General features: G+C 49.2%; 2 protein-coding genes across 7 annotated transcripts in view; both read left to right on the plus strand.

The window, feature by feature from the left end:
* Window positions 1–5,254, plus strand: SOCS2 (suppressor of cytokine signaling 2). 2 transcript variants are annotated; one of them, XR_016466254.1, is made up of 3 exons: window positions 7–160; window positions 764–3,238; window positions 4,384–5,254. XR_016466254.1 is itself a non-coding variant. In XM_031600469.2 (2 exons), the coding sequence occupies exons 1-2, from the start codon at window positions 7–9 to the stop codon at window positions 1,210–1,212; spliced, it is 603 nt and encodes a 200-aa protein (XP_031456329.2). In that variant the 5' UTR covers window positions 1–6; the 3' UTR covers window positions 1,213–4,341. The 2 variants fall into 2 exon arrangements, 1 of the variants encoding a protein (XP_031456329.2); XM_031600469.2 differs by lacking the exon at window positions 4,384–5,254 and having other exon boundaries at window positions 1–160; window positions 764–4,341.
* A 6,122-nt stretch (window positions 5,255–11,376) lies between these two features.
* CRADD (CARD and death domain containing adaptor protein) overlaps window positions 11,377–16,493 on the plus strand; it is a 77,664-nt gene continuing 72,547 nt past the window's right edge. Inside the window, exons 1-2 of one of the 5 annotated variants that reach the window (XM_031600465.2) lie at window positions 11,377–11,525; window positions 14,615–14,920. In XM_031600465.2, the coding sequence (XP_031456325.2) occupies window positions 14,623–14,920 (298 nt within the window). In that variant the 5' untranslated portion in view covers window positions 11,377–11,525; window positions 14,615–14,622. Of the gene's footprint in view, window positions 11,526–11,732; window positions 11,860–11,949; window positions 12,121–14,614; window positions 14,921–16,493 lie in introns of those variants that run through there. The other 4 variants (XM_031600466.2, XM_031600464.2, XM_031600468.2 and 1 more) reach the window with 4 other exon arrangements.

Below are 16,493 nucleotides of genomic sequence, written 5' to 3' on the forward strand. Positions count from 1 at the left end.
CCCCCCATGACCCTGCGCTCCGCCGAGTCCCTGCGGAGCGCGGGGAGCGCCGGGCCGCGCTGGGGGCGCCCCGGGGCGGCGGAGGCGGCCGCGCCCGCCGCAGAGGAGTGCCGGGAGGCGGCTCAGCTGGTGGCGGCCATGGAGGAGCTACGGCGCGCAGGTAAGCGGGGAGGCAAGGGGAGCGCGGCGGTGCCGCCGGGAGCGGCGGGCGGGCGCGGGGCGCTGCGCGGCGGCGGCCCCGCGGAGGCGGCTCCGAGCGCCCGAAGCGAAAGCGGCGGCAGCGCCGCTCCCCGGCGGGAGCCCGGATCGCCGGGCGGTCCGGCGACGGGGAGCGGGCGGCGACGGCATCCCCGGAGCCGTGCCCGCCGCCCCGAGTGGTGCGCGGTGCGGGACGGGAGCGCCCCGCCGAGCCGCCCTCTCGCCTCCCTCTCCCCAGGAGGAGCCGCTCGGGCAGCGCGGCCGCGCGGTGCGGGGCCGTTCCCGCGTGTCGCCGAACGGAGCGACTCCACGGGGCGCGGGTGGGGGTGCGGGGGCCGTGCGCGCACCGTCTGGGAACAGCCGCCGGCCCGAGGGGCGCGATAAAAGGAAACGCGTCGTAAGGCAAATTATTTTCTATGGCAAATAAAACTTTACGATGCCTGCAGGACTCCAGCTTGCGAGCAGCGCAAGAAGTGGGTTAGTGCAGATCCGTCGGGCGAGGAGCAGGCTGTTAAACAGACAGCCGGCAGCAAATCGATCTGTGCTTTCTCCCCTCCTTTACCAGGGTGGTACTGGGGCAACATGAGCGTTGCCGAAGCCAAGGAGAGGTTGCAGGATGCCCCCGAAGGGACTTTTTTGGTTAGGGACAGTTCGCATTCCGAGTATCTGCTGACCATCTCGGTCAAAACCTCGGCGGGACCGACCAACCTGCGCATCGAGTACCAGGACGGCAAGTTCAGGCTGGACTCCATCACCTGCGTCAGATCGAGGCTCAAGCAGTTCAACAGCGTCGTGCACTTGATCGAGTACTACGTTCTGATGTGCAAGGACAGAACCGAAACGCCTTCGAATGGGACGGTCCACCTCTACTTGAACAAACCCCTGTACACGTCAGCCCCGTCTCTGCAACACCGCTGCAGAATAACTATAAACAAATGTACGAACCAGATCTGGGAGCTGCCGTTGCCAACAAGGCTAAAAGAGTACTTGAAAGAGTACCGGTACCAGGTATAAATGTCTTTTCTAAATGCCTCTAACGTAGAGTAACTTTTAAATGCAATTCTTAAAATCAGCCAAAGAACTGAGTAACCAGTTGTACAACTCAGCGTGGAATTCACTATCAAAACAGTGGCAGTTCTGGGGGAAAGGTTTTTATTTCAGATGCCACAAAGGGAGACTTTATGTAGAATTATCCCTGCTTGCATCCCTGGGGTTGGACAAGGTGACACACTGTCCCTGCAGGGGGAGCGGAGCCAGGAGGCTGTCTGCATGGCATTGCTTTGTCAGTGGCGTAACGTACCGCATAAGGACAGAACGCTGCCTGAGCGGGATGGGGAGAGGCTGCGGAGTGTCAGAGATGTGCAGGAGTGCACGAGGAGCTCAGCTGTCTGATTCTGAGATTCATGTGGTGCCGGTGTTCGTACAATCCCGAAAGTTTAATTGGATCATACTGTGATAATCTTGCCAAAGTTATGCAACTAATCAAATCCAGTCAAAAGAGTGATCATCTATTCGGTTTTTATCTGATTTTTGTGCTTTTCTGCAAGGAAAGGCATACTGTAAGCAGTTTCAAACCTTGCTTTTCAAAGTTCTCTAAAAGTTGATGTTAAGGAGCAATGCCACATCTTTCATAGGAACCCAGTATGTTGCTGATTATACCAGATTGGTATCCCAGAATCTTTGTTAACATGTTAACATCTTCCCGGTGGTGAATATATCCATGTTGTTACTATTAAGCCTCTTTTGGTTGAGGCTTTAGGACTCCACGCTGCAGAGCTGCAGCTGCTCAGTTCCGATGTCAGAACATGGATATCAGCAGATACAGCTGTCTTCTACAGTGTAGAATGTTTTCTTCAGCTTGTTTCCCAAAATATGGGGAAATCTGGATTATTTTTTTTTGAGGGGAATGGTTTTTGTGGTTTTGTTTTGTTTTGTTTTGTTTTTCTTCTAATTCACGATTGTAGCTCTCAGACTATTACTCAATAAAATCAATCAGATTGCACATCTATTTTCATCTCTGTATGTATGGATTTGCTGCTCTTCAGGAAAGAGTGACACTAAGAACCCCTAGCATTTCCCAACTAATATCTACGTAAGTGGACACTTATTATCAGTGATGATGAGTACGCTTTGCCTTTGTGGTGCTGCTCACAGGTACAGCTGCCTGGTGTTCAGATTACTGCCTTATAAGCAGCCTGCTGAATTCCTATAGTTAATTAAGTTGAATATTAGCATAGGACTTTGCTTTGTGTATTATGGCAGTCCTCCGAATGGGAAGATGGAGCTAAGACCCTCAGTACCCCTTCCTCTCTCTAAACGTAAAGCATTTAACAGAAAAAAACATTCCAATTTGGGAGTAATATGGGAGCAGCGAAGAGGGAAACTAGAGCATAGATTCATTCTCATTAACAGTTTCACAGTTTTAACTCTTTTCCTAGCTTACCTTAATTAAAGCAAAAAGACTTGTGTTTGAACAAGGAGAGTTGTCAAGACTTGCTGCAGTCTAGCCCTGCCCAGGCTGAAACAGAAACAACAGAAAACAACTTTGTTTTCCCTGTGCCTTAGCTGCTCTGCAGCGCTGCTGAGCATAACTGAGTAAATGAGGGGGAACTGACCAGCTCACGGCATTGCACCCAGACTTCTCATGCCAGGCACTGCCATTCCAACAAACACATTAGCATGGGAAGCCAACAAGACTGAGGGGATGTTCCCTGAGCACCACGAGTGCTCGGCGTGCCGTTGCTCCCTCTGTGGAAAGGTGATTTCTCTCCCCCACTCAGCTTGCATTCTCTGCCCGAATTTCATGTAGAGATGGGCTGGGGGCAGTCTTCTACTGGAAAACAAAACAAAAGATTTTGTTATGTAATCTTTTTCCCCATGCCCTGCCAAGATGCAGCAGTGCTGGAAGGTTTCCACCCTCTCCGTCCCACCCCAGCAGAACTGTGGCACTGCAGGGACGTATCACCGAGACCTGCCTGCCCTGTCCTTGTCACCTGGCTAACTGGCACCTGCCACCTCGGCACGAAGAGCAACTCCTGTGGTCAGTAGGAACACTTTTCATTCTGGTAAATGTGCGTTTTTACAGCTCTTGCCTAACCCTAACCCAGAGCTGAGGTGGCTGCTGTGTGGAATAAGCAGCCCCTGTCAGGGTGAGGAGATGCCCTAAGCCACTGCCATGCTCACTGCCCGTTCATGGGCACACACCGCCAAGATGGCGCCCGCCACGGCACTGTGGGACTCGGTGTGAGCACGGTGCATTCAGCACCTTTAAAACAGGTTCCCTCCGGAGAGCCCCTGGCTTAGGGATCTGAAACAGAGAGCAGCACTGCTTAGAGAGGCTAGTGGGGTGTGGGGGACAGTGGGGGGCACCTGGAAGGGCCCGGTGCCCGCTGTCAGCCGTGGAAGCCTGCCAGGCCCTGCCCTGTCCTGCCCAGCAATGCCAGGTTGAGGCATGAGAGGGCAGAGGCCGTGCAGCCCTCGGGCGTTCGGCACCGCTCCACGAGGCGCATGGGCTGAGGGCGAGGGGTGAAGAGGGGGAAAGGTGGTGACGGCAGTAATTAAGCGGCGGAGGTTCCCGTGCTGCATAATCACACTGCAAAACACGCAGCGCCCCGACAGGTACTTCCTCTCCTCAGTGTTGGATGCTGAGAGGAGGGAGCAGGGTCTGCAGCAGTGCTGTGCTGGAAGCAATGAACAATATTTTGAACAGACTGGAGGGGGAACTAGACCTCTTTGTATGAGAGCAGAGCTCTTGTCCTCATTAGGATGCCAGCCCTAGGGCTGATGTACAGCTAAACTTTGCTTGGCTTGCTGCAAGCTCTGCTCCATCCTAGTGCAGTGCAGGGGAAGGACTTGTTTGGGAATAAAAAAATACAAAGAGAGCACATGATTCAGATCAAAGTGGTGAAAAAATCTTGCATGAAGACCCCTTGATTTTTTAGGCACGATCATGTTGTCCATACATTTATAAAGAAAGACCCATTGCTTCTTAAACTTAGTATTATTTTAATTGCTGGCCCTTCAGATCCCCAAAATGACTCCTAACTGATAAATGTCAACCTGAATTGCAACCGGAGAGCGTTTGGTGAAGGCAGTCTCACAGATTTAACACCTCTGAGTAGACCAAAAATCGTCATCAGGACTTTAATCATAAGTTTCTTTTCCTCTCATTTTTCATTTTTTCAGTCTTGAGGCTCCATATTTTTCAGCCTGTACCTGAATGTTAGTCTCTGAAAATGCCTTTGCTTTGACAAATGAAAGGTGAGAAACCCACGACTGTAAAAGTAAATTGTAAAAGCTAATTTTTATTTTTATTTTTTTGTGAGATGGATGGTGAAAGTAGAATTGTGCTGGGATATAGCTGAGCACTAACGACAGCACAAGTGTGAGATACGGTTCCATTTCAGCTGTTGGGCATTCCTCTGCCACCAGCGTTAGCACCAGAGACAGAAAATGGTTCAGTATAGGATGGGTGGGTAGAGTGGGAGTACAACCAAACAGCTGCATTCACTGCATTATAATTAATTTTATTTCCTTCTGATCTCATCAGCATTGTCCTAATTGCAATTTACGTAACCACGTTCTAGATATACAATACATAATTATTGGTGAGCAGGAGAATGGTGCACTGGAATATGAGGTGGGAGTTGTTTATTTTTAATCTCAGAACAATCTGCCACTTGCTCCTCGCTATAAGCTGTGGAGTTTTGAAATCTAAAACTCTCACTGAATTTCACCCCCTTAAGAAAAAAACAATCTAATTACAATAGGAAGGACAGTGCTGTGTAGCTGCATGAATTTGTATATGTTAGTTACCTCTTGTGTCTTAGAAAAGTGTTTCTCTGGAGAAATGATCTTGTTGCAGAGCATAGAAAAACTTTATTTACTCGCATACTCTATTCAAGAGCTTTTGCTTGTATTCCTGGTACAATTCCTATGGATTTTTGCTTCGTCGGGCAGTGTATTGCTTTGTTCTTCACCCAAAGCACACGATGGGTATGGGTGGAGACGCGGGTGTTGTGTCTGACAGTTATTTGAAATAAAGTAAAACAAAACCTCTGCCGACTTTGCTATTGCTGAAATAAATCTGGGTGTCATACTGACTGCTGGAGGAAATAACGGGTCGAGGGGCTCTGAAACTTGTTTTACTGGTTCTCAGGGATTGTAGGGAACTTCTCCGTCAGAGGGGGAATTAAACAACTACAGAAATACGGGAAACTTGTAGTGGATAAAAAAAAAATGAAATTTCCAAATAAAATAACTAGGAAGTTACTTAAAAGATGCAGCTAGTTAGGGCTGCGCTCAAAAGCGTGGGGGATGACAAGCTCCCTCAGCACAGCCCCTGGAAACTGCCTCCTCAGTGCTCACTTCAATGTGACTGAGAATGCCTGGAAACAGCATTCCACCGACACATCCCTTCAGATCACCCAGACCTGAGCTCACTTCACAACGCCATGGCGGTTTGCCACGGCATTGCTCAAATGGGCTAATTTCCACAAAGGGCTGAAGATCAGCCAAAGGAGTGAGAAAGCGGCGTCGCTGTTAGCGGGGCTGGAAAGGTCATCGGTGCCAAACACCCTCAAGACGGAGGGCAGCTGCATCCTCGGTAAGGCACAGCATGCGGGGAGCCGGTGAGAGCCGCTCTGCTCATTGCAGAAGGAATGACCCGCCTGGTGTCCGAGGAGGGCTGGCTTCACTGTGGCGGGGACAGCAGGGAAGGACACAGCACGGCCGGCACCTGGGAGGTGCGCACACAAGTCCCAGCAGGATCAGAGCCGCAGCACAGCTGTGGGGCTATGGGAAAGGTGCATCGGGGGAGCGTCAAAGTCAAGGGAGGGGGGACAAATATCTGCACGCAACTGTGAACTGCACACAAAGTCTGTCAGATAACTGAACTTCGGGAGAAAAATCAGCTTACAGCAAAACCAGTCTGTCCTGGTCCCAGGGTTGCCAAGGGGATGAGGGATTAGCCGTGTTTATTCATCAGGTGTCTATAAGGGTTGGAAGTAGCCAGTTCTTCTGAGAAAGTCTATGGGAATGTAAAAACATAGCACCGCAATTATGGTGCTTAATCTCCTTGATAAACTGGATTTTATTCTACTTAAATATCACTGAAAGAAGGATTGCACCTGTTTTGTTTTCTTATAGTTACTCTTTTTGGTTGGTTTTTTTTTGTTGTTGTTGTTTTCCTCAGAGTTGGAGCTGCTAAAACTATCCAGGGACTGAAACATCAAAATGATATCATTATTTTCTATGACACAAAGGAGGAAAAAAACTGCAGGAGCAAAAGCTCCTTAAACTAGCATAAGAACTATGCTGGGTTTTACCAGGAAAGAGTTCAAATGGATAGGACTGGGGACAAGTTCTGTGCTGCGTGCTGTACAGAACAAAATACATGAAAAAAATCCCCCAATTAAATGTGCCTGTCTTAATTTCTCTTTCATTGGCAGGCAGGGTTTATGTAAGTGAATCCTTTTGTTTTCAGACAAATTGTTACATAATTGATGTTTCATAGCCGAAGACTGTAATTCGGTGCTCTGTCAGCTAACAAATGGTAAAGGCAGAGAAACGGTAAATGTGGGAAAGATTTAAAGCTCTGTGCAAATTCTTCTTTCTACTTTCCTGGAGTTATTATTTATCAGACTTTAGATCGGGCTCAATAACAAGAAATAAACTAGAAACAGCTGTGGGATGGACATTTCAAAGCTCTAACCTCACTTTTCAAAATGCTTTGTTAAAATTTAATTGTGCCTCTTTAGGCTGCGGTCCCAAAACAGGACCCGTTCAGCTCAGCCTCTGTCCCCACACCCAGCCTGTCTCAGTGGGAATGTCCCAACCAGAGGGGTTCCTCCAGACACCTCCATGACACGTCTGGCAGCTGCTGCTCTCTTACCTACCGTGCTGCTCACTGACACAAGGCAGAGGAAGCTGTGGCTCAGCTGTGGTTGTTCGTGGAACTTTTTGCTGCCACATTTTCTTTTCAGAAAAGCAATATTAAATGTGACTGAGCCCTTACGAGCTGCAGTTTCCATATCTGTAGGGCAGAAGATCGACTTCATATTTTGTAGTTTTTCAGTGTGGGTGAAAAATTGTTTATTTTTCAATTAGCATTTACTCTACAACAATGGTGATCTGCTCGAGCAGCTGCTTTGCTCTGCAGAGAGCAGAAAATAAGTAGGGAAAGGGCGCTGCTTGTCTGCCTCCATTGCAGTGCCAGGGCATCGCAGCTCCTCTGTGAGCTGAGTGCTACACACAGAAGCACTGCGAGGAGATAGCAGCTTCTGGAAATCATCAGTTTCCTCTGAGTCCCTTGTTGGCAGATGCAGTGCCCACTCGAGGCTGCTGAGCCGGCGCCCTGCAGCCATGAACCACACAGGTTTCATTTTGCAAGAGAACAAAATCGAGCCTGAGGACTGTGAATTGAAGGGTATTTTTTATTAGAGAACAGGACATATGGAAGAAGTATAAGCACAGCTCCAGCTAGGCTACCTGCAAAAAACTTTCCATGAATCATTACCAGCTCCTGAAAAACTTAACCTGAAAGCAAGAGCCTTTAAAAAGAGATGCACTGTATGTGAGTTTGTGCAGCTCAAAGCCCGAGAAAGGAACTGAAGATGACAAAAATCAGTGGTTATTCTCCTCCCAAATAAATCCTGCGCTCTGTATGGAGTGCTAGGCAGGCAGTTCCTACTCTGGAACTTGCAGATAAAAGCAGTTTGTTCTGGGACAGGGTTTTAGACCTGAATCTGAAATTCTTTTTCCTTATTTCTAAGTATTCAATTTTCAGGCTAATTTGTGATACTTCTTTACTTTCCTGTTAGTAAAACGGTTGCTTTGCCTTAGGAAAAAAAAAAAAGTTTCAAAAGTCAGGAATATTTCAAGGCTTTCAGTATTTCATCTCTTTCCCAAAAGCATCTTTAAATTGAACTTCAAAACAGAGGAAAGCATTAATTCATATGCTTAAGGAAAATGGACTACAAATTCCTCATAGGAGAAATATTGAGTCACATTTTTGCAAATATGCATTGCAGGTTTTTTATTACAGTTCGCTGCAGAGATTCTTTTTCTCTGGAATGAACGTGCCAGTTTCACATTCGATGCCTGCTCCTTTTCTTAGGACTGTTCTACGTCTGAGTTTTGGCTGAGATCATTAGCACCAAAGTAAACAGCACTAAGAACCAATTCCTCGCAGCACCGCTAATATTTATTTACTTATTTTTATTACTGAAACAAATGTAAAAGCACGGATGCTGGGGGGTCACTGCAAACCCCAGAGCTTTAATGCTTTGAGACAGTGCTTTACCTACATGCTAGCCATGCCTTTAAATAAAACAACACTTCTACAAACGTTGATGACGTGTCACCTACGTTTTATACCCTTTGCTCTCTTTGAAGTGCACTTAACTCCAACCCCTTATCATTAAAGTGGGGAGAGGGGGGGGCTCAGGAAGCAGCAGGATAACCCAACGTGCAGGCTGGGGGCTGGTCCCCTCCCACCCCACCAGGTACAATCTCCCCACGGCTGGAGAGAATAGCGCTGTTGGGGCTGCCCACTGCCCTCAGAACCTCTCTGGCACCATCCTGCCTTTGCAGCAGCACCAGGTGTTGGAGTGAATGAGAGCCAGGCTTGCCGAGGGCAGCACAGCAAAGGGGGGCTGAGGAAGAGTGTGAGAAGAAAGGCATCATTTGCAGGACCCTCGTCTGCTCCTGAGGCCACAGCATTTGGGCCGCCCTGCCTCCTATTTTAACAGAAATGTTTTCTGCGCTCGTCTGTCTAAAAATGACAGGCAGCCTGTAATATATGTTTCTTTTTTTCCATCTTCATTTCGGAGGTTTTGTGAGAGATTTAACCAATTAGATGTGTTTTTAATAAACAAATATTGAGGCTCATATTTCTTTTCTTTTGTCCCTAAAGTTGGAATGCTGTCCTAAAGACAATTGAAAACAGCATAGTCCTAATAGATTAAATCTGGTTGCACGAGTTTTAAAAACACAGTTTGGCTCTCGTTATCAGCAGAAACAAATTAGTATGTAGAAAACAAAGAAAATACATCCATGCTAGGATGGAACTCAGCTCTAATGAGCAGAGAGGATCCTCTCAAAAGATATATATAGTTTTTGATGGACTTACTATACTTGTAGAGTTTCTAAAATGATTCAGGATTTTTAAAAATGTGTACATTTAAAAATCTGATGTCCTCATCTGCAACAGCACACATGTAAAAGGGAACAGCCCTGTCAGAAGAGATGCTGTGCAGCTTGGTTCCCATAGAGTTGGACTTGCTGCCCCAATCTCAGCAATCCCCAGCATGGCCTGAAGACCAGTAGCGATTCCCCATCCCACAGAACCACAGTGAGCAAGGTTTTAGGTCAAATGTCCTAAATGCTGATGTGTGGGATTGATCGTGGTGCACTGACCTACACAGACCGGGAGATTCTGTTTTGATCTATGTGTTTAACCAAGGTTAGCATTCAGACCTGAGCAGATAGCAGGGAACTGAGCCAACCCCAAACTGGATCATGTGGTGGCTTTTTTCCCCTAAAACTGGGATGGAACTGAACTGTTCTTCTGCAGTTTTGTTGAAGTTGGATCAGACCTGGAAGAACCACAGTCAGAGCTGAACCCAAGCAGAACTGCTAAGTGTGAGGGCTTCTCTCTCTGTGCTGCTCTGTGGCAGCAGGGTGAGCACGGAGCGCAGTCACTGCTTTGTTTGTGTCGCTGCTGATGGACCTGAACAATTCGTAGCACTTTCAGCTTCCACCGGTGAATTTACGACACTGCTTACAAACCAGTGGAAAGAACAGGAAACACCAGATTTTCCCTTTAATCAAGCCTGGACCTCCGCCGTTCCCCTCTTCCTTCCGAGGCTTATCTCCTTCCTCCCACCACTCTCCTTCTCTGCATGTTTAGGCTGTAAGCAGCGACGTGACCAGTGCTGGCTGTGCTAAAGACAACGAGGCTGCTGCTATTTATTAGAGAGGGAACCGGAGCTGCTCTGCGCACATCCATATGTTTTGCTAACTTTCTAAGATATTCTTGGACAGTATAAAATAAATAATCACAATTGCTTCAACTGGCAGAAGGAATGCAAGCTATCTAACGAACTGTTTGTGTCCCTTCTCTGTGCTGAGACGTGGGCTCATTGTTTGCACTGAAAGCAGCTGCCAGGACGGCAGTGGGGTGGTAATGTAAATCCCCAGGTTTTGTCCCTCCGGTTCTAAACACAATACAGTTCCTTCCATGGTGACTAGAACTGAAAAACAAAGCAAAGCAAAGCAAACATTGGCAAGCAGAGTTACAGGAAGTTAAGAAAGGAAACTTTCAGCAGTCACACGGCTGTGCGCGAGGGATGATCTTATACATTGATCGTGGCGTCCTCCGCTCCCCGGTGCCACTCTGAATCACTTACAGATGCGTTTTCGCACCGCAGTACTGCGAACGACCCGTGACACAGAAACGTGACAGCCGTCCTGCGGCTACAGGGCAGCCGGCTCCTCGCCACTCAGCGGCTGACGGTGCCTCCCCGTGCGGTTTGCAGCTAAGCTCACGGCGCATGTAGGCTGTCCCGCCCCCGTTCCTAGAAGGCTGAGGTGTGCCCGAGACAAAGCATTTACCGTGGTTCAAGGGACGCACCGAAACGCAGCATCACCTACCAGTTCTCTAAAAGCAATGTCAACCCCTTGCGTCGAATTTATTATTATCTGCCCGCTATCCCACACCGACGCACGTACGCCGAGCGACCCGAAGCGCTGTTTTCAAGCCGCCGCGTACAGCGCTATGCGCGCGGATGCCGGCCGCGCAACCACCACGCGCGTCCCTCAGAGGCGGCGCGCCCCGCGCTCAGGCGGCCCTCCGCGCCCACACCGCCCCGCGGCGAAGCGCTGCGCGCACCGTGCCCCCACGGCGGTGCGCGGCTTCCGCGTACCGGCCGAGAGCGGGGGAGGGGGGGGGCCGGGCTCCCGTGGGCGAACGCTCTTCGCTGCGGGCCGCTCGGAGGAGAGCGGGGAGGCCGAGCGGCGCGTTCGAGCGGAGCCGGGTCGCGACGTCCCCCTTCCCGCGGGTCTCGTTCGCCTCGCCGGCGACTCCCCCGCCCCGTTCCGGGACAGAGCCGCTCCCGCGGCCCCCGCCCCCCGCCGCGCCGCCCCCGCTGCCCACAAGTGACATGGCGGCACCCCCCGCCCTCGCCGTCAGCGGGGCCGGTGGCGGCGCTCCCACGGGCGGCCCGCGGCCGGGCGGCGGCTTCCGGCGGAGCCCTCAACAAAGATGGTGCTCCCCGCGCCGGCTCCGCGGCCGCCGGGGCGCCGCGTGTAGTTCCCCGTTTCCCTCTGTAAGTACGGGCAGCGGGCGGAGGGCTCCCCCGCCCCGCGCCGTCCGCTCCCGACCCGCTCCGGGGCTCGGCCCGCCGGGGAACCGCCGCCGCGGGCCGCGCTCCTCCGGTTCCGGGGGCGGAAGAGCGGCTCGAGCCGGCTGCCGGTTGCCGGGCGGCGCCGCGGGGCGCTCGGCTGCGGCCCCCCGCGCCGCGGGGCCGGGGCCGGGCTTCCGCGGGGCGGGCCGGGGCCCGCGGTAGGGGCCGCCGCGACGCCGCCCCCGGAACGGAGCGGGGCAGGACGGGGCCGCGCGCTGCCCGCCGGGCTCGGCGCTCCGCCGCGTGCGAAACCCGAGTGCGTAGGGCCGGGGAAGGACGGGGCCGGGGGCGGAGTGGGCCGCGACCTGTCAGAGGGCGCGCGGGGCCGCTCGCGGCGTCGCGGGCGGCGCGGAGCGTTTGGGGCTGGGAAACGGCAGCCTGTGGCGGAAAGGGCCGGGCAACTGCGTTTGGGGAGCAGGAGGTTCGTCTGCCGTAGTGGACGGGTCACGTAGGTCCAGAAAAGCCCAAACCTGTGCCTGCGGGTGTAGGGATGAGTCAGGGGTCGTGGGATGTGGAGGTGCGGTTCCTAAGTTTGGCTCTGCGGTGGAAAGATGTATGTTTAGGGGTGTCTGGGAAGGGCTGAGCTGTGCCATCCTGCAGCTGAAGTGGAGTCACGTCTGTTCGTTTTCTTTCAGCAGCAGTCTTACAAGGAAAGCTTACTTTAGAGCTCACCACGGACCTCTAGATACAGACTAATTAGAATTAATTGAAGATGTTTCCCTGTTGCATTAAACTCTGGCCCTGTGCTTGCCTGCGTCACAGTCCTGATAACGCCTCCGTATCTGTCTGCCCGGTTCCTTAATCAAACGTGGTAAACACCCCTAAAGAAACACTTTCACCCTTAAAAAGACCCTAAATATCATTATCCTGGCAGTTGCTGGGCTGCTGACCTTGGTGATGAGTGGCCCCACAGGCTGTGAAACCTCCATCGTGTTCACCCTTGAGTTTGTGGGCTGGGCACATCCTTCAGCAGGCATTGCCACTACATGTTCATAATCCAGTCAGCACCTCCCACTGCACAAAGGTGCAAACAGATGGTTTGGAAAGGGTTTGTTTGTGGGAAGCACTGACCAACTTGGTCATGAGGACAACAGGGCGCATATTCCATCCATGGTGACTGGAGGCCTCTGTTTCCTTTGTTCATTGTGTGGGGGAGGCTCATGGGGCTACTAATACCCATGCACAGGAGGAAGCAGAAGGGTTTTGTGGCATCAGGAAAAGCTTTCTGCCTGGGTTCAGAGCGAGGTTCTCAGAGGTGCCTGGTTTAGGCTCTGCAAGCATGTCATGAGCTCACAGGTCAGTAGGGAATTTGGGAAGCAAGAAATTGCAGGGATCTGCTTTTTGACTCTTGGACTGCTCCCACATGTATAAAAGCATCTAGAGACCAGAGTGTTGAGTTTCACCCATCCCTAATGAGCATCCTAACACCAGACAATGTTTGTCTGCCTACTGGCTCTCACCATCACCACACTCCATGACGGGGTTCTGTGTTTAGGTTGCACCCATCAAACCAGGCCTTGTAAAAAAAAACGAGTGCCAGGGGTTGCATTGTTAAAAAAACAAGTGCCAGGAGGGTGCTGCTCAGTTCCTAGATGGCCCAAGGCAGAAGGTGGGCACCTCAAGATTCGGGGTAACCTCCTGGGCAGGTGCTAGTAGTGCTGCATTCAGCACTCAGGGAGAGTGTTTTCAGAAAGCTGCTTTGTCAGAGGGTGTCGCAGATAGGGTTTTCCAGTCCCTTCCTTTTGGCTCTTGCATTCTGTCCAGAACACCATTTGTATGCTTGCATGTTCTGTTGATTACCTGCCCTGAATGTCAACAATCAGGCCACAAAGGCATGTCTCTAATGGAGAGTTAACAGGCATCTCTGGCAGTAGAGAAACTTGAGCAGAGTTCTTAAAAATCTTGGTTTCTCTCTGTATCTTCGAGCTAAATGAAATATAATTCCTGTACAGTCAAGCTGTTATAACAGCAACTTCTAATTTAATTACTAGAAATTCTCCTGGTAATCACATTCAACACCTGCTACAGTTTTTTGGCTTCATGATTTAATCACAAGAAAGTATTTAATTGTATTACTAAGTCATTTTCCTTTGCAAGTGCCATTAATGGTCCTGGGGATATGTTTGTCATTAGGGACTAGACTAGACATCTTGATTTAGTTCCTAGCTCTGGCACTGACTCTTGATTTGATCTTGGATGAGTTGCCTGGTCTCTCTGGACCTCGATTCGTCTTTCTCAGAACAGCTATAAAATGCATCTTTTCCAGCTTTTGTCTAGTTGGAGAGTTAGTTGAGTGAAATGGAAGCTGGCAGGCAGCACCCAATTGCTTCCTATAAACACATTAGAAGGGTGAATACCAGGGAGGGAAAGGAGCTGTCTAGGCTAAAGAACGATATTGGCAGAAAAAACGCCTATAAATAGAAGGTGAATAAATTTAAGATGGAAATTTGAGGAAAATTTCTCATCACCAGGTCAGTCAAGTCCTAAAAGAGCCGTCCAGGATGGGCTGGGGGAGAGGACAACCTAATGCTTATGGTACATTTCCACCCCTGCTCAAATTAGAATGTGTTGGATTGCCAAGGCCACTTGCTGGCTGGCGGCACTACAGCAGCCCTCATGTCTCAGATGTTGAGACCAGAGGTTAGGTGTGACACTGGGTTAACTTTTTTGGGGTAGAGTCTCTCATGGACTGGCAAATGCCCCAGCTTTGGGGGTGGACCTTGGCCAGTTAGTGAGCCAGGTACTTTGGCATGGTTGTCATTCCATCTAAGCACTGGTCTTCACAATGCCAGAAGTTCTCTTCCTGTCTAATATTTCCCAGAAATGGCTGTGTTTTAGCTTGTATGATTTGAACAGAACGGAGGTGGTGGAGATCGTTAGTGGTTTTCCTAGGCTGATGATTTTGAGAATGGCATTCTTTCTGAACAATGTTGGGCATCAAATGTCACTTGGGGGTGTTTATGGTTCGTGTTTTAATCTTGCATTTCCCCAATCCCTTGCTTATGTTCTAGGTTGCCAAATGGATGCCAGAGACAAGCAGCTTTTGCGCTCCCTGCGCCTGGAGCTCTGCACGGAAGTACTGGTGGATGGACTGGTTATTCAGTATCTCTATCAAGAAGGCATCCTCACTGACAGTCATGTTCAAGAAATAAAATCCCAAACCACCAGTCAAAGGAAAACCATGATGCTCCTTGATATTCTTCCTACTAGAGGACCCAAGGCTTTTGATGCATTCCTGGATTCCTTACAGGAGTTTCCATGGGTTAAGGACAAGTTGACGGTGAAGCGTAAGAAAATGACAGTACAAGATCCTGCAGGTAAGGCCAGGATTGTTGTTGCTGGTATTGTGAAGCTTGTTCTCAGCTGTAGTTTTGAAAGTGTTGAACATACCAGTAATTTTAAGTAATGCATCATGTAGATACAGAGCACGATAGCAACATAGGGTGCAGCCCGAATTTCCTGGAAGCCAGCCCAATGCCAGGAAGCATTGCCAAGCTTGGGGTGTGAGCAAGGCTGAGTTTCTGGCTATGGGGAGACAGCAGCTCAACTGAGGCTGCCTTTGGAGAACTGGGAGATGGAAAAGGACCCACACTCCATTACTTCAAAGGGAATGGACTACAAAAAGTAGTTTTCTTAGCTGAATAGTGGCCTCTTCGCTACCCATACCTGATTAATACGTGTTTTATGTATGTTGTCTGGTATTTTATTTCTGGATTGACAGAATTTTTATTTATGTAACTTAATTATTTTAATATCATTTTAATTTAGTAGCATATGCTAATTTAGAAGTATGTGGTCTATCGTGTTTATTGGAGTGCAGATATCTGGGATTATTGCCACCAAAATTACTAGCTGCTGCTTAGTTTTAAAAAGAGTTTAGGAGTTAACTGATTTAGTGAACGTTACGTAATCTTCTTGAACCTCTGTTTTTCTGACATTTAAGCATACTTCTAAAACAAGTTTTCTGGATTTGATGTTTATTCTGAAACCGTTTCTCTACCAATACGTGTATGCAATTACTAAGCTGTTTTGAAGTCAAGAAGACTGCTTAAAATACATTTCCTTGCCCTAGTTTCTTGCAACATGTGTTAGTTGTTAAATAGTTAGTTGTAGGTAATAATAGTTAAATAGTGAAGTAGTTCTCATTTGGGAACATCTTTTTCTGAGCAGTTGGATTAACTTTCCTTCCTTCCCTCCCCTAACCTCCCCCCATTTAGATTTGGTCATATTATGATGTGTGATTTTTCCAGTGTCAGTGTGCTTTGCGTGAGGCTCTAAGCTTGTGAAGATGTGTGACTCAGGACTGTTGAACATCATGTGCACCTGCGCCTGAATTAGCTGCACGCTGGAGAACGTTTTGTCAAGATCTGCTGGACAAATATGGCATTATCTTACCTTAGGACGTTTTTAATGAAATGTCACAACAGCTTATCTTTCTGCTGGGTCTCTGTGGAGACCTGCTTTATGTTTGCTCCACAGCTACGGAAAATAGTAAATAACTTTCAGAACTTTTTGGAGATTAATATCATGTGCTGCCAATGGGTGAAAACGCTGTGAGTTCTCAGCATGGTGCAGACTTGTGGTGTTGAAAGTGTTGGAAAAGATGGTGCTGTTATGACAAATCCTGTCATGCTCGTGCTCCTTATTTGCCTTACAAATCAGAGCGTGTGTCTGTTTGCTGATTGCTGGTTAAGCTATTGAATAATCCTAAAAGTTCTTCAAAAACACACGCAGCTATCAAGTACAGGCAAGGTCCCATATTTTTTTACTAGAAAAATGCTCTCTGATTTTTATGCTTTTGACTGTTTTGTGGATTGCTTGTTCACATTGTGACTAACATAACGTATTTACGCATATCAGGTTCTTTGGTTTCGAGTGGGCTGACTGTAT

Source organism: Phasianus colchicus, chromosome 1, assembly GCF_987193195.1.
Source record: "Phasianus colchicus chromosome 1, bPhaCol1.hap1.1, whole genome shotgun sequence".
In the NCBI taxonomy this organism is placed as follows: Eukaryota; Metazoa; Chordata; class Aves; order Galliformes; family Phasianidae; genus Phasianus; species Phasianus colchicus.